We start from the raw sequence: 23,081 nt of genomic DNA, 5'->3' as shown, positions 1-23,081 counted from the left end.
AATTCAGCAATCACCAACCGTCTAAATTCTTTCGATTCACAAGTTAAAACTCACACCACATAAAAGCTAGTGAACATACTCCTATAACTCTACTTGTGCTAACAAAGGTACATACCACCCTATTTTTCATTTGCTATGTCACGTCCCGAACCTGGGCCTGGACGTAACACGACACTCGGTGCCTGACTACATGTGACCGAGCGAACCAACTGGTTGGCTGAATCAACATGTGATATCATAACATACTGAATGCGGAAGATAAACTAACACATGCTGATATACTGAAAGTCTGAATGATATAAATCAAAGTACGAAAATACTAATACAATTTCTGAAACGTATTTGTAGCAAAACATGAAAAACTTGAGACTCTGTCTAACTGTTACTGTAGTCTATGAAGCCTCTATTGAAGTACTGAAAACACTAACTATCTATAAATACTGAAAGGCTGTAAAGTAATGATAATGCCCTGAAAGAACTGGGGATCACCAAACAGCTGATACGAGAGTCCTAGCGCTCTGAATCATCAACCTATAAATCATTACCTGCATTGTGATATGCAGGCCCCGGGCAAAATGGCATGTCAGTACATTTGAATTACACTGGTATGTAAAGCAATTGAAAGAAAGAATTATAAATGCTAAAACTGAAACTAAGCTGATAACTAAGAATTGATAATTGATAACTGAAATGATAACTATTGAAACTGAAACTGAAATGATAACTGATGACTGATAACGGATAACTGAATTGATAACTGGTAACTGAAATGATAACTGATAGCTAATAACTGAAATGTTAACTAATAACTGATAACTGAAATGATAACTGATAACTGAATTGAACAAAGGAAGTAAGGTTATGAATACTCCCTCTTCTGAATGATGAACAACCTGTTTATCTAAATATTAAACTGCGGCCTCAGGCCCAATATATATATATATATATATGTGCACAAACTGCGGCCTCGGTATATATATATATGCACAACTGCGGCCTCGGGCCCAAGTATACGTATACATAACTGCGGCCTCAGGCCCAAAGATGCATAAAGCATTAACTGCGGCCTCAAGCCCAAATATAAGTGTTCGACATTCAGGGATTTAAAATTAGGAATTGAGAATCATATTGAAATACATAATAGTGAAATACTGAATCACACTGAGTTACATGATACGGAATACTGGATCACACTGAGTTACATAATACTGGAATACTGAATCATACTGAGTTATATAATACTGGAATACTGAATGGGACTAGAATGAGACATGTATTTTTGAACTGATTATGAACACTGAAACTTCAACTGTTTATGATATGTTGAGTAAGCTATACTGAGACTTAGGGACATCGAACCCAAGTCTATATTGAATACGAACTGAGCTCACAACGTTCAGAATGAAAGCCATGAACGAGTTATGAAGCTAGAGAATAGAAGCTCTACAACTATTCAAAGACTAGGCTTAACTATATTTCTGAGGCAATCGATACGTCGTAAAAGAAACGTAGTGTAGGAAGAATTATTAACATTCCCAAACATAGAGAATTAGCCTCACATACCTTAACTTCCTGCTCTTGAGCATAATACAATATTCGCCAACCCTTTCAACTTTAATCTATATCAATACAAGTCAAAGGGATTCCAAATTAGCAACAATACTCATGTTTTGATCACTTATGCATTTTCTCAAACACTTGGTGGCATAAAGCTTCATAATCCTTATTAATGGTGTTTCTGCACCCAATAACCCATTCTCTTGCTCCTAAATAAATTCTAAAGTCTCAAATGGTTATAATCAACATTATTCTTTATCACCTATAAGGTAAACAATACCCTTAACCAATAATCAACAATCAACACCCCAAACCTATAACCGTTCATGCTTTTCTATCAAACCCATCAACTCATATCTCATGAACTAGAGTCTATAATCATTAATCCAATGCTAGAATCAATTAGAGGGTGAAGACATTACCTTTTTGAAGTTCAATCCTCTTGAATTCGAGTTCCATGGTTTTTTCTCTCAACAATGGTGTCCCAATCGAATATCTAATGATATGGAGGGTTTACCCATGTTAATATGATGTTGGGGAATTGAAATAAACATAGAATCACCATTAGAACTTACCTTGGGTGGTGGAGGTACCCTTAAGGAGTTAGGTTTTTGAGAGCTTTCCTTTCTAGGGCAAGTTTTTATATTTTGGGGCTGTGGGGGATGAAATAAGGCTAAAAAATGACTTCCCAAGTCGTCCACCACGTCCCAGTTGGCGCGACCGCGGTCCTGAACGCGGTAAATCGCTGGGACACTGTCTCACCACCGCGGTCGCGGTAAAAACGCGGTAGGACCGCGGTGGTCGCACAATATTCTGTGAAATGGGCATAACGTTTTGCACAGAGCTCTGTTTGGGCTCCACAATATATCGTTGGAAAGCTATTTCAAAGACCTACAACTTTTATGCTTTGAGTTTTCCCAAATTCCTTATATATATTCACTAAAATCTGGTGGAACACGGACCTTCTGCAAACTTAGTTGATTTTGTCAAATTTTATGCACCTCACTTTCCATCTTGATTTTTAAACAACTATTTTCACCCATAATCATCCCGATAGGACTTCATATGTACAAAATATAACCTTACCACTCCTTTAACTCATTCATACCTAATCCGAATGTGTAGGGTGTTACATTATATCTATCAATAAAGGAGGACATGTCTCACTAAAAATAGACCTTCAGCAAAGGTAAATTTGGTCGCTAAAAACTCTAGTCGATATAAGTTTGGATCGATAAGACGTTTCAACTGGATTAGTCAATTTCATAACATGCATATTATTATATTAATAAAAAAATATTAAGCTCATAAGACAATTTAATAAATAAAAACATCATATCAAGTTTCAAATTTTATTGGTCAATTTAATTTAATTTTGGAAGTCGTAAAACCGTATATAAATCAAATAATTTGAAACATTTTAAGATGAAAATAGTGATATATAAATGGAACAAATAAATTAATTAATTCGTATTGTGATAGCTAGTCCTGTTTTTTATTCTATCAACTGTCTCAATGAGAAAAGTCGAATCATACCGAATTTAGTTAGGTATGACATTGGAATAGCATTTTAAAGAAGGGGAAAAGGCCAAATTTGTCACTCTATTTTAATAAATTAGCCATGTTTATTCCTAGTTTTACTTTCGGTTCAAATGCGTCCTTACCGTTAAGATAGTCGACAAAATTATGGCTAGCCCAATTAAAAGTTCACCGTGGCACTGGGAACCTTCTCTTAAACTGCCAGCTAGGCAAATATTAACCAAATTTTAAAGATCCGTGCCTATTTCTTTGGTCCACCTATACAAACACCTTATGGGTGCCACCTCACTCACTCTCTCTCCCAAAGCCCCCCGGCGAACCACACCCCCCAACACGGGCATCTCCCCTGCAATGTCACCTGCTTCAATTTGATGTAACTTATTCTCTATTCGTATACTCATTTTATTCATTTCTTCCTTTTTGATTTTTTGTTCAAGCCCCTTTAAGCAAAATATGTTCAAGCATGATCAAGAACTATCAGTGAAGAAATTTATCGGAGTTAGGTCAAAATTGATTGTTGGTGATAAAGTGCATCAACGGTTGATGACAAAGTGCATCAACGTGAGTTGGAGACAAAGGCTTCAATAAAATTGAGCGTTGGTGATAAAGTGCATCAACTTGAGTTGGAGACAAGGTGCTTCAACAAAATCGAGGGATGAAGATATGTGTTTCATCAAAAGTGAGAGTTAGAGAAAAGTGCTCCAACATAAATGCATAAAGAACAAGTGAGACGTATACAATTTTGAATTACGGGAGAATGTTGGAAAACTAATTCAAAGTTGTAGTAGGAAACCTTAGTTATTTAGGATTTGATTTATTTAATTCATGTCTAAATAGGATTTGCAGTTAGAACAAATATAGAAATAGACTTTCTTGTTTCTAGTTGAAATATGTTTCATACTATTATAAATAAGGGTATTGATAACTTATTTTATGTGTAGAGATTTGTGAGAATTAGAGAGCTTTCAAAAATTTATAATAAAATATTTTCCTTCATATTGATATCAAAGCTTCTACGATCTTGGGAGAGAATCAAGTAGCTTCCGCTGCCGGCGGGCGGCGCTAGCCAATGTGTGCTGCCCGTATTGCCCCCAAAAACTATGTTGGTAAAATCATAGATAGTTATCGACAAAATTAGATTATTTGATGAAAAGTTTCATGATAGATTCAAGAAAGAAAAACAAGTTTAAAGAGGTGCTACAAATATGGCACAAGATAAAGACACTCTTCTCTAAAAGTTAGAGAGAGGTTTTAGAAAAAACATTGGAAGTTGATTACGTATTTCAACAAAATTGGTTGTTGGTGACAAAGTGCATCAACGTGAGTTGGAGACATGAGATTCAATAAAATTGGGTGTTGATGACAAAGTGCATCAATGGTTGGTGACAAAGTGCATCAACGTGAGTTGGAGACAGGGGCTTCAACAAATTGAGTGTTGGTGACAAAGTGCATCAATGGTTGGTGACAAAGTGCATCAACGTGAGTTGAAGACAGGGGCTTCAACAAAATTGAGTGTTTGTGACAAAGTGCATCAACGTGAGTTTGAGACAAGGTGCTTCAACAAAATCAAGGGATGAAGACATGTGTTTCATCAAAAGTGAGAGTTGGAGAGAAGTGCTCCAACATAACTGCATAACGAACAAGTCAGTCGTATACAACTTTGAATTACGGGAGAATGTTGGAAAACTAATTCAAAGTTGTAGTAGGAAACCTTAGTTATTTAAGATTTGATTTATTTAATTCATGTCTAAATAGGATTTGCAGTTAGAACAAATATAGGAATAGACTTTCCTGTTTCTAGTTGAAATATGTTTCATACTATTATAAATAGGGATACTGATAGCTTATTTTATGTGTGAAAATTTGTTAGAATTGTAGAGAGCTTTCAAAAATTTATAATAAAATATTTTCCTTCATTCCTTTCTATGTCTTGCCATTAGTAAAGAAACTCATTGAAATTTAGTTGAAAATCCGATTTCACTGGTGGTTTTAGATCTATTGGGACCTTTGGTTCATTATAATTCATTTATGAACCCAAGCTGATGATTTGAAGATAGAGAGACCAGAACTTGATCGAGAATTTTTTTTTCATTTGTACCGTTTCGTTAGAGCTTGATCAGAAAAAAGAAAAATAATTTTGTCCATTTTTTCTCATCCGCCAAAGACGTTTAAATTTGTATGAATATTAATACTAGTTGGTGTTAGGATTAGTTCTAAGATATGTGATGGCATAATGCAATTCCATTGTACATAATTTTTGGTTTGATGCGAACATACTTTTCTGGGATCCATAAGATGGTTGGATAGTTGGCTCAAATAAATAGGCATGGGTCTTTAAAATTTGGGTTGATATCCCGGTGCCATAGTGGACTTATGTTAGAGCTAGGGACAATTTGTCTACTATCTTAATGGTGGGGATGTATTTAGACCAAAAGTAAAATTAGGGATAAAAGTGATCAATTTACTAGAGTAGAGGGACAAATCTGACTTTTTTCCTTTTTTAAGAAATCGAATACTAAAAATAATGAATTGAAATGTCTAAATATCTTACTATGCCGACCGACGAAACCCATACAAACACTCAATATTATTGGTTTGGAATAATTATATTTTATATTGATTGAATTTTTTAATATATATTTTTACTTTATATTTTATATTTTAATTGAATTTTTTATAATAATTATTTAGATTTATTTTTTTCTAAATAATACTATTGCAAATTGAACCTTTGTAGTCATTTTTTTGTAATTTGATACTTAAAAGTATTTTTTTAAAAGATTGGCCAAACATAATAAGCTTGCAAGAAACACTAGTCAATAAATTGGCCAAATATAAACTACTATTTTGTAAAAGTACTTTTTCAAAAAGCACTTTTGAACAAAAATACTTTTCAAAATAAGTCATTTGACAATTTGGCCAAACGAACTCTTATACAGTCACGTTCATAAAGGCAATTGCATTTCATATCATTAATTGATAATCTTTAGTAATTAATAAAGGCAAAATACATAGTTTACTCATCAACCTTGCATCGAAATTCTTGTTACACACTTTTATTTCACGGGATACCTTTGACACACTTAACTTTTAAAAATGTGTATAAGACACACTACTTTTGACCAATTAGCATTTGCGTGTTTACACACACAAAAAAACGCATGAAGTCCGTAAAAATCCCTTTTTTTGTCTTCCCTCCCCACATGAACCCCTTTCCCTCCCTCTTGTCTTCTTCCTCATACCACCCTCCCCCTCATCTTCTTCCCCAAATAGAAATTTTGAAAGAACATAAAATTTTAGATCTAAAATTGAGCAGTTTTTGTTGGTTTTTTGTCCAAATATTGTGAAAATCATTTATTTGTGATAGATTTATAAGCTTTAACAGTAGTATTGAAGGTTTGGTAAAAAAAAATCTAGAATCCACCATTGTTGGGGTATCGAAAAAAGCTTGAAAATTTAATTGTGTCTTGTTGATTATTGGGTTGTTGAACTCAATTTGTTGCTCGAGTATTTTCAGCTAGCTGTTTAGATGGTGTAGTTGAATTTTAGTGTTGCTGGAAACCTTCTCACAAACAACTAGGTGGCAGCAACAATGGTGCTTAAGATAGAAAATGGGAAGATGAAGACGATGGGTTTTACTTGTAATTTCTAATATTTTTCTTCCTTTTTAAAGTCAATGACACATGTCACGACCCTATTAGGACGTGATTTTCACGTTATCTGAAAAATTGGTCAAACACAAAAGTGGTGTGTCTTAGACATACTTTTGAAAGATTGAGTGTGTAAAAGATTTTCCGTGAACAAGAGGTGTGTAACAGGGATTTCACTGCAAGGTCGATGGATAAATTATGAATTTTGTTAATAATAAATACTTTGTTATAACAATTGTTAATTACACTGATAATATAAAAGATCATTATACTATAGTGCATATAATCTAAATCTAAAATATTGTATATTATTAATGTAAAAGGAAAAAACTAAAAGTAGAAGTACTGTATATATACGAGAGCAATAGTATATTTATGCTGCTGGAGAAAGAAACCAACTTTGCTCGATCCCTTAATGATGAATTTTCCACCTGAATAGGTGTGTAGCACTACTCTAATTTGTTTTTGCCTATAGCCAACTTTAGAAGGCCTATGACAGCATAATAGTCAAGTGCATTAACCCATTTTTAAAAAATTGTCATCGGAATATTTAACACTTTCAGTTTAAATATTATTTAATACTTTTACTTTAAAGAATATACGTGTTTGATAGATTTACAAAAAGTGCATCTCACTCTGGATTCGAATATTCGTTCGAGCAAAACTCTTTTTGTAAAGGGATTCTTAATTCTTTTCATATAAATTACATATTCTGGTATTTGTCTACATGCAAAGCGTTGCAATAACTTTTTTGGCATCATTAATTAGGTGTCATGAGATAATAAGGATAATTAATCCACATTTAATTCTTTTTTTTGGCTCAAAATTCGAATTTGATTAGTATGACATGTGGGGTGATCACATTCTAGAAAGTTAAACAAAAAAAAAAAAATATTGGTATTTGGAACAACAAAAATATACAACAAAAACTACCAAAATACTTCCTTTTCAAAAAGAAAAAAGGTTTCTATTACCTTCCCGAAAACTCTTATTTTATTTTATATGTGAGATTCAATAGACCCTCGTGGTCCGGCCCTTCCCTGGACCTCACATATAGCGGGAATTTAGTGTACCGGATTGTTTTTTTTTTATTTTTTATGAGTGAGATGAAGCATAAAAGGCCGGCCTTAAAAAAATGATATTATTGAAGGATTTAAGTAATATATATATCATAATACGAGTTTTATGTTATCGATATAATTTAATTTATTTTTCAATCAATGTTTACTTATCATTATCTTTTAATGACATTTTTGTATGAATAATTTTTATACCGTCAATATAAAAAACTTAAGCTTTTTATTAGATAAGATATTCACCTTTTTCTATCACAATCACTAAATCGGAAAAGGAATTTGGGGCATATAGTTCCATGCATCACGTTGTCAATGTTATCATAAGATATGAAATTGACGTTCAAAATCCTTGTCAACAGCTTCCATTTTTTGAACAACACCGATATCGCCCATAAGGCTTGAAACTAATATTGCACTTCTTTTTCTTTTTCAAAAGAGAAACAAAGTAATAAAAGCTAGCTGCAAATTAAGTGAGGGAATAAAACCTCAACAATATTTTTTGTAATATGAAAAAAAAAATACTAGAAAGCTCAAGCCCATGCAATTCAAAACGAGACTTTTAACTAAAGGTTAAATTGGCTAAACCATCATCTACCGAATTAATCTCCCTTATATATTTAGAAACTCCTATTTACTTTGAAAAGAAATAAACTATTTTTGAAGAGAAGAACCAGAACCTATTATTATTATTATTATTATTATTATTATTATTATTATTATTATTATTATTATTATTATTATTATTGTCTTTTATGATTCTTGTGTATTCTTAAGGAAGACATTTAATAACCTTAATTATAAGAGTATGTCTAAAATTACCATTTATCTCTACCTTAAATGTCACACTTAATAAACACTCCATTAATTAAAAAGTAAATTACAAGTAGGTTTGAAAATGATGATTTACTTTTTATTTTTTTCAAAAACGTCAATTATTTTAAGACAAAATCATATCCGAACAATTAATATTTGAGATCGGAAGAAAGCACTTGTATACCATATAGAAGTATTTGTACGACTTCCAATTCTCTCTCTATATATATATATATTTTAGTTTGTATTCCTTTCATCATACTAAGAGACACCGCAAGGGAAAGTGACAATTTTCCTAGTTTTCAAGAAATAGGAAAATCAATGGTTAGCTAATTCTAATGTAATACTCATAATCGTGCGAAAGATAGTAAATTTTTTTATTGTTTGAAACTGTGTTATTTTTAACCATTTGAACAATTTTTATAAGATACTAATATAATTTCTTGAGTTGGAACACATTTTTACTATGGATTTTTCAAACGTTTCTCAATATATTAATTACGAAAAGTATGATTTATTGTCCTGTTTATGCATATATGATTTAGTGACCTGTTTATGCATATTTTAATTAGCAAATTTTAAAAAAATAAATAGAAGAATTGACCTGTATATGATCTTTGTTTCTTTAATCTCGTATATTTTTTTTCTTTTTGAAGTAATATTTTCAAATAAGCTATTCACAACAATTAATGCCCCGTTTGTCCATAACAAAATTTTCTTTTTAATTTTTTTTTTCAAAAATGTGTTTGCCATGAAATTTTGCAAGGTTTTGAAAATGAGTTTTTCAAAAATCAAAAAGTAATTTTGACCACTTTTTCAAAATTTTTAGATTTTTTTTCCACTCACAAAATTGCAATATTTTTTTTAAGTGAAATGCATGTTCAAACATAATTTCAAATTCCAAATATTAATTTTCAACCCAACTTCAAATACAATTCTTTTCAAAAATCATAATTTTTATGTCCAAACGCCTACTAATAGCCTGTTTGGCCAAGCTTTTTCATACCAAACTTTTTTATAAGAAAAATGTGTTTTTTCAAAGTTGAAGTATTTGACCAAGCTTTTAGAGGAAAAAATTGCTTTTGAGTAGAAGTAGAAGCAGTTTTGGAGAAGCAGAAAAAAATAGCTTATCTTCAAAGCACTTTTGAGAAAAATACACTTACGAGCGGTTCTTAAAAGTTTGGACAAATACTAATTACTGCTCAGAAGTGCTTTACAAATAAATTAACCAAATACAAACAGTTTTTTACCAAAATATTTTTGAAAAAAGCACTTTAAGAAAAATACTTATCAAAATAAGTTAATTTTTATAGCTTGACCAAAGAGGTTATAAATTTTTTACGAAGATAATTAAAAAGGGTCTATATGGTTCAAAAGCATAGAACAACAATTATTTCGAAACTATTTACCATTTTCTGAAAAAATGTCAAATTCTACCATTTACCCATTTTCGAAAAATATGAAATTGAAATTGAAATTGAAAAATCATAATGGAGTACTTACTACTACTCCTAGTATCTTTTATCCGAATAACTTTAATATTATTATTTTATAGTATATTTTTTCTTCTGGAAACTAAAAATAAAAAAAATATTCTTTGAATCTTAATATTTTATGTTATATTTCTACATGAGGGAGTATAATTAAACCAAAAAGTATGTGAAATTTCACTTTGATCTATTATTGTTGTTGCTAGTTACTACACACAGTCACGTGTGTTATGAAAACCTTCAGGTCCCCACACATTTACAGATTTTAGTGACTTGATAACAAAGACTTCAACAACCAAACAAACAGGGCCCTATATAAATTGCACAATTCAGGCCATTTCTCTTCCTCCTTTCTCCGCTGCAACCCTTAGACAACGACCTCCGCCGCCGGCTAAATCTCCACTTCCCGGCCACCGCCGGATTCTATTATATACTTACAAAATGGAGTTTCTTCATTTTACCGCTGTAAAGTCATTGAATTCCTGCCTCCGCCCGGACTTAACGGCTAAAACCTCCCCCATTGTTCCTACTAATGCCGTGAAAACGAGAAAAATCAATAGGAGTGCATTTATACGTGCTAAGGCGGTGGAGATCTTGTCATCTCCAGTTGCGGCACCGGAGCCGTTACAGGATTCACCGGCTCCTTCGGTTCCGTTGCTACGAGTTTCGCCGAGCTCGTTGCAGTGCGAACCGGGATTCTTAATACCGAATAGTCCGGTTTTAGGTACCGGTGGTAAGCTTGGTTACGAGTATTTGACGAACATCTTGTCGTCTAAAGTGTATGACGTGGCTTATGAGACTCCTTTGCAGAACGCGCCTAAACTGTCAGAGAGATTGGGAGTTAATGTGTGGCTCAAAAGAGAGGATCTTCAGCCGGTATCTATCTTTTGGTTTTGTTCTTTGATACCTTACATAGGAGTTGTTAAAGTTTGAATTTTTGGTATTAAATTAAGTTCTTTATATATTTCTGTGCTAATTAATATTAGGCTTGTCACTCTAGTTTGTGATCAAGGCATAGTAGTAGTTGTTGTGTAAATGGAATTTCTTCAGAACTAATATTTTAACAGCTGAAAGCTACTTTACACTGAGAGAATATTTGGTTACTAAGAGAGTATTATGTATGAGAAAGTCAAATGAAAACTTGAAAAATACTATGAGAGTATTTGGTATGAGAAACACATTTTCACAAAATATCAAATGAAAGTTTATGCAGTTCTTTTGTGATAGAATAAAACTACTGTAATAGTAATTTATTGTCCAGAAGTACATCTCATAAGTAGCGATTTAGCTACTATTAAGATTTCCGTTCTCCTTAATTTCTGGAACTAAACCATATCATATGGCTGAAGTAGCTTTTGTTCTCTTTGTTTTTTCCTGTGGGATTGCCTACAATTCTCTGTCTAAGAATGATCTGTCAGGACTTTTTTGTTCTTTGACGTGACTGGTTTCGGGAAAGTTGAGCCTCCAAGCTATGCCAAGAGCAGGTTTTAGAAATTTGGTGTTTTCCTTTGAGGGTTGAAAGGTTGGGCAATGGATTAGGACGAGAAATTTGGTGCTATATCTTATTGTGCATAGCAATCGCGTAACAGAAAGGGAGGTCTTAGAGAATGTGTTTTTGGGATGAAGTCTTTACTTAGATATGTATTTCCTCAACTTATTAAAAAAAAGGTATGGATATGCAAGAAACGTCAGAAATGTACAAGCTTTTATGTATATAGTGTGTGGAAAATGAAGCAGTTGACTTCTTTTGAGCTGGGGCTAGGGGAAAAGTCGGGTAGCTTTGGATCTTAATGTCTTGAATATTTTCTCACATTGTTGGATCTTGATTTTCCAATATTTGTCTATACAGGCATGTACCTGTAATTTATTCTTTTAAACTTTGATAGAAAGATTCTAAGCTATTCGAGGTTCGTCTCATTATATTTTGATTATGCTTCAAATATTTGAAATTTAAGGAATCTTTTGAACTTACTGTAATTGCATTGTTTCAAGAACGTCCATGTTAGGCATTTTTCTCTTATCACGTATTCATGTTTCTTTTTCCCTTTGACCAAACTCTAACGACACTCGAAGAGGAAATTGACTCTGCTCTACTCTACCCGTCGTTTGGCTTTGATCCACTCTTGTTACATTTTGGGTTGATTCAGATCTTTTTCTTGTTGGGGTTAGACGAGGTTTAATTACATTAGGGAAAGAAAAAGCAAAATAGACAGTGGACTTGTGCTTATCTGATTGGTTCTGCACCCTGACCTGAATTTGTCTGCTATTTATGTTGATTTTTCGCTGGATTAGTTGTTCTTCAGCTTTATGAATATTGTGCTATGCATGGTTTCTTATTCAGTGCAACTTGAAACTTATGTCTCCTATATCAAGGGAGCAAGTTCTTTTTTTATCCTTTTCTTTTGGATAGAGCCAATGGGAGCAAGTAGTTAAGTCTGTGTACCTTGTGGATTTATCTAGTTTTGTATCTTTTGTTTCCCCTAAATATTATTCCTTTATACTTTTGGCTTTGAAAAGTTAATGCTTGTTGCACTTCTGTAGGCTGTTATTCTCCTTAAGATCTTCTAAACTCCCCTCCAAAAAAAGACAGAAAGAAAGATAGAAAGCATGAATGAATGAAAAGAAGAGGTTCTTATCACTGGAAATACAATATTCTGCATTGGAGTAGAGTACACTCAGTAAATTTGACATACTCATATGGGCAGGTCTTCTCGTTCAAGCTCAGAGGAGCTTACAATATGATGGCAAAACTTTCTAAGGAGCAGTTGGAAAGAGGGGTTATATGCTCATCAGCTGGAAATCATGCACAAGGTGTTGCATTAGCCGCTCAGAGACTTGGCTGCAATGCTGTGATTGCCATGCCTGTTACTACACCAGACATTAAAGTTAGGATTGTTGAATTACACTTTTGGTTTTTATAGCTATAGTATTGAATGAATTCTGTTATTTTAACTTATCCATTTTTCTAAAACCATGTTTTCCCAATCTGAGCAGTGGAAATCAGTTAAGAGATTGGGTGCTACTGTTGTCCTAGTGGGAGACGCATATGATGAAGCTCAAGCATACGCAAAAGCGCGGGCCGAAGCTGAAGGCCGTACATTCATCCCTCCTTTTGATCACCCTGATGTCATCATAGGACAAGGTACAGTTGGAATGGAGATAAATCGACAGCTTAAAGAAAACATTCATGCAGTCTTTGTGCCTGTTGGGGGAGGGGGTCTTATAGCTGGTATTGCTGCCTATTTGAAAAGGGTTGCCCCTGATATAAAAATTATTGGAGTTGAGCCACTTGATGCAAATGCAATGGCATTATCATTACAGCATGGTCAAAGGGTAATGCTGGACCAAGTTGGGGGTTTCGCAGATGGTGTAGCTGTTAAAGTGGTTGGTGAAGAAACTTATCGTCTCTGCAAGGAATTAATAGATGGCGTGGTCCTTGTTGGTCGTGATGCTATATGTGCATCTATAAAGGTTAGCCTCCATCTTTTATTTTACATGTTGCTTCATCTGGATTATGTGACTGTTTTGGTTTTTACCTTATATCTTACTAAGGACCAAATCTTTCAATGTCTGTTATTATGCTCCTTGAACCACCACCAATCTCCCTAAATGAGACTATCAATTGCAGTTTTTGTCAGTTACCTCTATTTCTTTGCTAGGAATTGTTATTTTTGTCACCTTTGTTCTGGCCTCTTGTGTTATATATGATGATACTATGCGACAATGTTTTAAAAGATGGAATGGAACAAGTTGGTTTAAGAAAAATTATGAATCGTAAAAGAAAATTAAAACATTGTAAAGAAATATAGTATAAAAATTGTAGGAAGCTATGAACTTCGATACCAGCATTCCGCAAAATTTCAGAAATGATCAGTGGGAAGAGGCACCACAGGTCTTTTACCCCCAGGGCTTCAGTCTAGTGGTAAGACCGCAACTTATGATGTGTGGGTTAGGCGCATGTCACTGGTTCAATCCTGCCGCAAACAAAAGGTTAGTATCTAAGTGGAAAAGGGTAGAGGGACGGGCCTTTGTCCTCCGAGTTTCAAACCGTGTGCCACAAGCTCTCGGGGATTTCTCGGTTATCAGATAAAAGGAAAAAAAGAGAGGCCATGGTGTTTAGCTAAACTTGATCATCCTTTTATAGGGGCTAGACTGTGGAATGTCCACTGAAGCAATATGTTTCTGTGCCCAAATTTCTTTTTCGTACGGAAATGGTCTTGGAGATATATATATGACCATTTTTCATGCAGCAAGTCTATAACAACTGTTGGTGAGACAGCTTTTTTGCATGAGTTATACATCTTTTGATGTGACAGTTCATTGTTCCTTTGATAGGACATGTTTGAAGAGAAAAGAAGCATACTAGAGCCTGCAGGTGCACTTGCTCTTGCTGGAGCTGAGGCATACTGCAAGTACTATGGCCTCAAGGGTGAAAACATAGTAGCAATAACTAGTGGAGCCAACATGAACTTTGACAGACTTAGATTGGTAACCGAACTCGCAGATGTCGGTAGACAACGGGAAGCTGTTCTTGCTACTTTTATGGCAGAAGAGCCAGGTAGCTTCAAGAAGTTCTCTGAAATGGTAGGTTACCTTAGTGCTTAATATGGCTTTTTGGTTAGTAGCACTTCCCTGACCAGCAGACTGAAGCATTCACTTCGATTACAGGTAGGGCCAATGAATATCACTGAATTCAAGTACAGATACAATTCTGGGAAAGAAAAAGCTCTTGTGCTTTACAGGCAAGTTCTCCTTGATATTCTAAAGAGATTTTGACTCATTTTAGCTGATAGATTTACTTTATTCATGAAAAGACATCGACAAATTTTTAATATTTCCCAGTTATTTGCCTCTCCATATATCTATTACTAGTGTTAGAACCCGCGCAATGCTGGGATAATTTAATAGAGTATTAATCTTACAAAAATTATGATTTAATATATCATATTATTTTAATAAATGTTAGTCATTTTATTATTTAATGTGTTGTACTGAAATATAACAAAATTTATACAAAATCAAAGGATACACGTTATATAGTAATCAAATAAATTGTTTGTTCCTTATTTATTCTGTATTATTATTATTATTAAATTATCAAGTACTTAGCACTATACATTTAATAATATAATTTTTTATTAACTTGTTAATTGGCTTAATATTTTGATACTATCTCTCTCCGTTCCAGTTTATGTGAACCTATTTCCTTTCCGGTCCGTTCCAAAAAGAATGATCCATTTCTAAATTTGGAAACAATTTAGCTTAAACTTTCAATTCTACCCTTAATGAGAAGCTTTTATAACCACACAAATACTCTGGACCCCTTTCTGACTTGTTTAGGACCACAAATTCTAAAAGTCTTTATTTTTTCTTAAACTCCATGCCCAGTCACACAGGTTCACATAAATTGGAACAGAGGGAGTATCTTTTTAATATAACATAGATATATATTTTCTTACTCTGAAAATATTTTTATTTTTTTAAAACTTATGTTATACAGTTCAAAATTCTTCAATGGTCTAAATTTATCAATAATTTTTTTGAGTGTTATTTTTTTGGTTTTTTAAATAGTTCAAAATATAAATTGTTGTTGTTGTTGTTAATGTTATATTGCTCAAAATTCTTCAATTGTCTACATTTATCAGTAATTTTTTTGAGTGTTATTTATTTATCTTTTATTTATTAATTAATTCATAATATAAATATCATAGAAATATCTTTATCCCCCTCTTTTCGTATATTCTTTTCTACTGTAATATTTGAGTAGTTTTCTCATTTTGTATTTTATTGAAAATTTAATAATATACTTTTTGTTTTACTAAATTATAAGTTTGAATCATCAAAAGTATAAAGAGATAAACCTTTTATTACTTTTATAAAAAACATATAAATATTTTTAATAATTATTAATTTGTGTTATATACATAATAACTTATCTTATGTATAATATCATAATAGTATCTTTATATTTTTATATTATTTATTATGAAATTATAAGTTCTATTTATTAACTAAAATTTCCTTCAAGAAAAAATTAATTAGTATATATATTTTTATGCTATCTCTTGAATACATTTTTTAGTATTCTAACTTTATGACTGTTTGTTTATTATGATTTTAGTTATGTGTATATGTACGACTTTTCTCATCATAATTCTAATTATAAGTCTTATATTTTTGTATTTTCTCATAAATTATTTTTTGTTCTTTGCTTATCTAATTGTGTTATCCATTACTTAATATTATTAAATTGGCATATGAATTATTATTCAAAATATTTCTTATCTCAAAAAATAAATTAGTCTTATCATTTTATATATCTCTATATTGAAGTTATTTAATATAATTTTTTTAAAATAGTTTTCTTAAAAATATATAGATATTTTGATTTAGTTATTTATTATTAATTAATTAAGAAATAAGTTATATTTGACTAATTAATTAGTTATTAGTTAATAGTTAATTAGTTAATACGTTTCATGTGGCTAATTTTAAGGCTGCTACTTGGCTTAAGGGGAGGGTTTTTTTCCTCTCCTTTTAATAATATAGAGATTATAACCTATAATAAAGCTAATTTTATTTATGTTAAAATTTTAAATTGAATAATGCTGGCTTTTTTCATTGTTGCCCCCCTTTTTAATGTGCAGTGTTGGTCTTCACACAAAATTAGAACTTGAAGAAATGGTGGAGAGGATGAAATATGGAAATCTGCAAACCATTAATCTTACAGATAATGACTTGGTCAAAGATCATCTAAGGCATTTGGTAATGTTTTAAGTCTCTATATCATATTGATCTAATTCCTAGTATGAAACAGTATGTGTAGTTATTCTAGTAGTGTTTTCGAATATTTTGATTTTTACTACTATGTTATGAAACTTATAACGATTAACACTAGTAAATTAATGTTTTTGTCTCTTGAGATTCTTAATTCTTCGAGAGTACATTTACAGAGAGAAATGAGTTTTAACTTCCTGTCATACGTGATGAAATGTTTCCTTTTGTTCTACCTGGTTTAATAATTTATGCAGTGCACATTGGATATTGATGGGTCTCTCTCTCACTCTTTCGGTCTCTCTCTCTCTCTCATCTTTTCAGATGGGTGGCAGAACAAATGTCCTCAATGAGCTTCTGTGTCGATTCACTTTTCCTGAGAAGCCCGGTGCGTTGATGAAGTTTTTAGATGCTTTCAGCCCACGTTGGAATATAAGTTTGTTTCATTACCGTGCACAGGTACCTATATGGAATCTCATTCTTCCATTCTTCCTTTTGATGGTGCTGCTCTTTAGTTTTTTCTGCTATTAGTTTTGATTAATTTTTTCTGTCATTTCTTTCGTCCTGAAAGGGAGATACTGGTGCAAATGTGCTAGTCGGCATCCAAGTTCCACAGGCTGAGGTCGATGAGTTCCAGGGACGGGCTGACAGTCTTGGTTATGAATATGCAGTGGAGAGTCTCAATGAGGCTTTCCAGCTCATAATGCAGTGAAAAAGCTGCAGCTCATAATGCAAAGAAAATAACATGTGGAACTTGCCGACCTCACTTTCTCCCGGTTAGATCATTTTGAGCTCTCGTTGTTAGCGGATGATGCTTGGTTCATAGATCCAGTGTGCTAGGTGATTTTGGGCTAGTTCTTATCTTTTGTATGTATAGCTATTTGTATCATTGTATGTTATCTTAAGGCCTCCATTTCCATGAAGGCATGAACAAACAATTCACTTGCAAGATAATTGTAGGAGTTATCTCTTCTTTTCAACTTTGGCCTTCTTAATCCCAGCTTCATCATGTGTTTGGACTAAAATTAGTTTTGTTTCATGTTCATTATCTTGTTTTTGGTTTCGTTTCGTTTTTCTGCGGGTTCTTGGATTTGAATTTGAAGAATTACTTTTGGGATTATATTAAGATAATAGGTTGTGGGTTTGTTTTCCGAGTGAAACAAATAATTTACTTCCTTTGGCAGACTTCAGTGGGAATCTTGAAAACTGCACACCTACTTCACAGCTCACATACACGATACACCTTAAAACTAAAGTCTTCATCTGTGGGTGGGTGTAACATGGTAATCTAGGCTGGTAGTGTCTATTCTACGTATTGGGGTTGAAAAAACCTGACAATTAAGGGTGTGTTTGATACGAAGGAAAACACCAGAAAATATTTTCAAATTTTTTCATGTTTGGTTGACTTAAATGTTTTGGGAGACATTTTCCTCATCAACTCATTTGGAGGAAAATATTTTTCAAAATATTTCCCCACCACCCCCACCCCACCTCCACCCCATCCCTACTTCCCCACCCCAACCCCACCCACTCCCACCCACCCACCCCCACCCAATCCAACCTCACCCACCACCCACCCTAAATATAATTATTTGTACTGAGTACTTTCTTTTCATGTTGTAGATTAGAGTATCGTTTTTTTATTTCAATAAAATGAGTATATTCTTTTTATGATGTAGTAAAAGTATTTTCTTTCATTTTAACAAAACAGAGTACTTTTTTTCATGATTTAGAAAAATTATTTTCTTTCATTTTGTCAAACTAAGTATTTTCTTTTCCTGAAATAGAAAAAGTATTTTTTGTAACAAAATGAGTACTTTCTTTTCATGATGTAGATAAAATTTTCTTTCATTTCAACAAAATGAGTAATTTCTTTCTATGCTGTAGAAAAAGATACTTTCTTTTTCAGCAAAATAAAGTATTTTCCTTTTAGTTATCGAGCTCAAATTTCAATGTTATTTGTGTGAAAAAGTAAAGCAGCACATTAGTTCCTTTGGGTTTGTGTAAATTTTTAAAAGAATACCTAAATTTTTGAAGAAAATAGAGTTTGGGGGGGGGGGGGGAGGGGGGACGGGAGAGGAGTACATGAAACATGAGAATTTTGGGGAAGGTGGGTTGATGAGAGTAGCATAAAAAAATTATTTTCCTAGAAAGATTTTATAATCTCTAACCAAACACTAGAAAATATTTTTCGGAAAATGTTTCACTCACCAACCAAACAATGGAAAATAATGATAAAAATACTCATTTTCCAGGAAAATATTTTCTAGGAAAACACATTTTCCATGTAAAACATTTTCCTTGGTACCAAACACACCCTAAATGGAGATTAAAATTTCCTATCATAGCGACTAGCGAGGACAGCGGTTGTCATTTACATGGGTGAGCCTTCTACTCTTTCATACCTTTGATATCATTCTGCTTGCTTCTCTAATGATTGGGAAAAAACAAAGAAACAAAAAGAAAAACATTTTTTCCTTCTCCCAATTTGTTTTTTTCTTGGTTCCTCAAATGGATCATGCCTTTCAAGCACTTCTATGCCGAGAATGTGTACCATGAAATAGCGCGATCTAGCATATGTCTCCGTTAAAAACTATGGTCTCGAGATTCTAATGGCTTCACCATATTCTAATTATAGTCCGAGGTGGAATTAAGATTTAAATTCGGTGAATTCAACTATTAGGTTCTTATCACTGAACTCATTATTTATTAAAATTATGGATTTGGAACTTAATATTTATTAAGATTTTAGTGAATTATTTATATATTTACGTATTGTGCCCAACACACTGGGTTCTTTTCAACCCATTGATTATATGCTACATGCATGTGATTGTACCTTGTGTTAGAGATGATCTTTTCTTTCACTTTCTCTTACTTCTCGTTCTCATCCGGGATCTTTCTAAGCAGAGGTGGAGCCACAGTGCCGGCTATGAGTTCGACCGAATCCAGTAGCTTTGGCGGCCGAATCCATTAGCTTTGGTTCAAATCATGTATTTATCTTACAATTTTCATTACACTAGATTTAGTGTACGTGCGTTGCACGTGTAATTTAACTTATTTGTCAAGCATAATAGAATTTTATCTAAAGTTATAAAGTTTTTATTGCGTACATATTCTAAAAGAATACAATAGATATTAAATTATATAAAAAACTTACATCTTCATAGTCTCTAGGAGTTGAGCGATTGATTTGACTAACTTAGTGCATCTATATTGCGTATTTGTGACATGATGAACTATTCAGTGATATATCTCTCTTCTATGATTTGACAGTTAATTATTATTTTTTTGGTTTCAACGAATGCTTCCATTTTTTTAATAAGATCATTAAAGGTTGGATATTCGTAACATCGTAACAAAACTAAAGCAAGAAAATTTTAGAAAAACTTCATCTCTTCATCAACAAAGTTAAAGATCGTATAGTCGTTTATTGCATTCAGTTATTTTCGTAAGCATCTTATTTTGACTTAAGAGATGCCAATAGAATTAACAGAAGTTGCACTTATAAAGTTTTACTCCTTCAACAAATTCTCAATTAAGTAGTAACTTTTTATAATATTATACCTTGCGCAAAATACATATATGAATTTGCAGAGCAATTTTACTAAATCAGATTCCTATGTCTGCACTACATAAAACAAACTCTTACAAACTATGATTATGTTATAATAATAGTAATAATAAAAAAAAATAACCAGGTGTGAACTCTCATTCTCTCTCAGTCCCATTCTCATAGATATATAAGAACAAGTACCTAAAAGCAACAAAACTTTTAGATCAATTATTAAACTTTTTTGCACATATGAATTAATAATGTTATTTCAACAAAAAAAACTTAAAATTATTTTTGTTCTACAATGTGCCTAAGTAAAAGCAGGCACATGCAAGGGGTATCAAATTTAAAATTGTAAGTTTATCACCAAGATAACAAGATGAAAAACCGATGCCTCAAAAAAATAATTAAGTACTCAATGCAGGAAGTTTCTCTCTTTAGCTTTAGGTACATATACATTCAGAGTCATCAAATGTTAGTCTGAGCTTCTCTTATAGCTAGTAGCCCTCACTTGTCTCAAACCAGCTTCAACCCTCTCTAAATTGCTCATCTGGGGTTCCTTCCTTGTAACATCTACATAAACATATCATATAACAAGATTAACTAACTTTACTATACGGAAATAAATAAAGAATAATTAAATTACATCCATTTTAATTTCCAAGGAAAAGTTTGTTAGTTGTTTCCAAACTGAAAGTTGAAAAAGTATGATATTTTCAATGCGTTGGGCCATCTTTGTCCACCGCCGCCAAGCGCTAGCGTCTTGCAAATCTCCAAGCAACTAAGAAGCTACAATTCAAGTTAGTGCACACTATATATGTTTTATTTATAAATTTTTATTACCTGCTATCATAAGTTACACTATATTCATATTGTAAAATTTTTTTTGCCTCTCCATTTATATACATATATAACATAAATCCTCTGACGCAACTAGTTAAATTGCAAGAATATAAATATATATAGCAATATTCTCTATTTTTATTTGGATGTAAAGATTCTTTTTAAATATCAGTGTAGGTGTGTGCTAAAATTATCATAGAAATTTACGTATAATTATATTATTAATGCATAAACTTAAAATATTGCCCATGCTCGGCTTTTATTGTCTTCCTTCTTATTCTTCTTCCCCTACTGACCTACTTTGCTTTTGCCTTCAACGCAAGAACAAAGACAGCCCGTTGAACAATGTATCATGTGTTCATGCAGTGGCCGAGCAAGGACCGTACCCAAGGAATGTAAATATAACTACCTAGCACATAGATGAAAATAAAAATAACTCACAGGTCGAAGCAAAATCTAACAGAAAATGAGAAAATCCTTGACATTTTCTGTCTTAAGTGATGGCATGCATTTTAGCAACTTGTTACACATATGGATTAGTTGGAGTTGAAAAAAAGGGCTTCCAAAAATGTATAAGTTAAAACATGATATGTTTTCAACATACCACGATCAAGTAACTCTCTTCTTGGTTAGAAATGATAAAGCATTTCTAAGTAGGCATGTGCTCGGTTGTGTTTAATTATTCGGTTTATCTTGAAATAAAACATTTTATGCTGGTGTAAGAATATATAGTGTATTTCATAATAAAAAATGCCTTAAATAAGGTAATTCCATTCCCAGAGGCGGATCTAGGATTTGAAGGTGACGGGTGCCATAATTTTCATTAATGTAGACCTTTTAATAATTAATATAGAGCTTGTTTGGAACACATGTTCTGTTCATTTTTTTTAGTTTATTCGGGCAATTTAATAGGCATTTTTTATTAGCAAATATGAAAATTAAATCTCCATCTCATACCCTGATTGTGGGATTTCACTGGATATGTTGTTATTGTTACATGTAAATTCTATCCCAGACATCAAGAAGCAAATGTAACTAGCATTTTAAAGAAGGAATCACACCTTTATTACTAACAATACAAGTAAAATTAATATTTTCACTAGGGAACTACATCTTTTTTGTATGCTAAAAATAAATCTGCGCAAGTAAAATAACATCTTCAATAAGGGGATTTCACCCATCTTTTTTGTATGCAGGTTGGGTGTAATAATTGTTATAGTTGCCATTGTTGTTGGTTTGGCCTTGGAAGTTGTTTCTTTGCCCTTGAAAATTGTTCATATATTACACTTCCTCCTCTTGCTCATTTTAAGAATCATCCTGTTCAAAACCACCATCATCTTGCATATAGATTTGGATAATTTTGGTATGCATGAACTCGTGAGATATGAGGATTCTGAAAATACAAATTTTACCCGATTCCGAGATGTGGACCCGAGGGACGTTTTGGTCATTTTACCTAATTTCACAATGTTGCTTTTTACCATTTTGATATTGATTGAACTGTATGTAAAAACTATTACAAAACCCTCTTCTCTCTGAGTCTTCTAAATCATCGGGGAAGTGTGCACTTCGTGTGACTTCTCTTCTGTTCGAGTCATATTCCAATTTTAGAACGAGGTTCGGACAAGTTGCAAAGCCGGTAAAGACGAATTCAGAATTTGAACTTTATGAGTTCTAAGTTCGAAATTATAAGACAATCCAATTGATTTACTTTGTAACAATCTATTATTTGTTATTATTTAGTGAATTTTTAATTCATATACAAGGTTTCAGCTAAAATTGT

The 23,081-nt window shown here is 32.6% G+C and overlaps 1 protein-coding gene across 2 annotated transcripts; it reads left to right on the top strand.

Moving 5' to 3' along the window:
* The first annotated feature begins 10,424 nt into the window (after positions 1–10,424).
* Positions 10,425–17,879, top strand: LOC107818180 (threonine dehydratase 1 biosynthetic, chloroplastic-like). Of its 2 annotated transcripts, none has more exons than XM_016644130.2 (8): positions 10,425–11,001; positions 12,831–13,010; positions 13,120–13,596; positions 14,461–14,709; positions 14,794–14,867; positions 16,773–16,890; positions 17,224–17,358; positions 17,471–17,879. In XM_016644130.2, exons 1-8 carry the CDS (start codon positions 10,567–10,569, stop codon positions 17,609–17,611), a joined length of 1,809 nt encoding a protein of 602 aa, XP_016499616.1. In that variant the 5' UTR covers positions 10,425–10,566; the 3' UTR covers positions 17,612–17,879. The 2 variants fall into 2 exon arrangements, with proteins under 2 accessions (XP_016499616.1, XP_075110146.1); XM_075254045.1 differs by having other exon boundaries at positions 10,432–11,001; positions 14,461–14,713; positions 14,798–14,867.
* The last annotated feature ends 5,202 nt before the right edge of the window (positions 17,880–23,081 follow it).

This window comes from Nicotiana tabacum, chromosome 5, assembly GCF_000715075.1.
Source record: "Nicotiana tabacum cultivar K326 chromosome 5, ASM71507v2, whole genome shotgun sequence".
NCBI lineage: Eukaryota > Viridiplantae > Streptophyta > Magnoliopsida > Solanales > Solanaceae > Nicotiana > Nicotiana tabacum.
Note: the sequence above shows the minus strand (reverse complement) of the source record. Positions and strands in the feature narration are given on the sequence as shown.

Coding starts and splice junctions, on each gene's coding strand:
- LOC107818180 (XM_016644130.2), top strand. CDS start 10,567: ATGGAGTTTCTTCATTTTACCGCTGTAAAGTCATTGAATTCCTGCCTC. Junction 13,011..13,119: donor TTACTACACCAGACATTAAA/GTTAGGATTGTT, acceptor CAATCTGAGCAG/TGGAAATCAGTTAAGAGATT. Junction 14,868..16,772: donor AAAGCTCTTGTGCTTTACAG/GCAAGTTCTCCT, acceptor TTTAATGTGCAG/TGTTGGTCTTCACACAAAAT.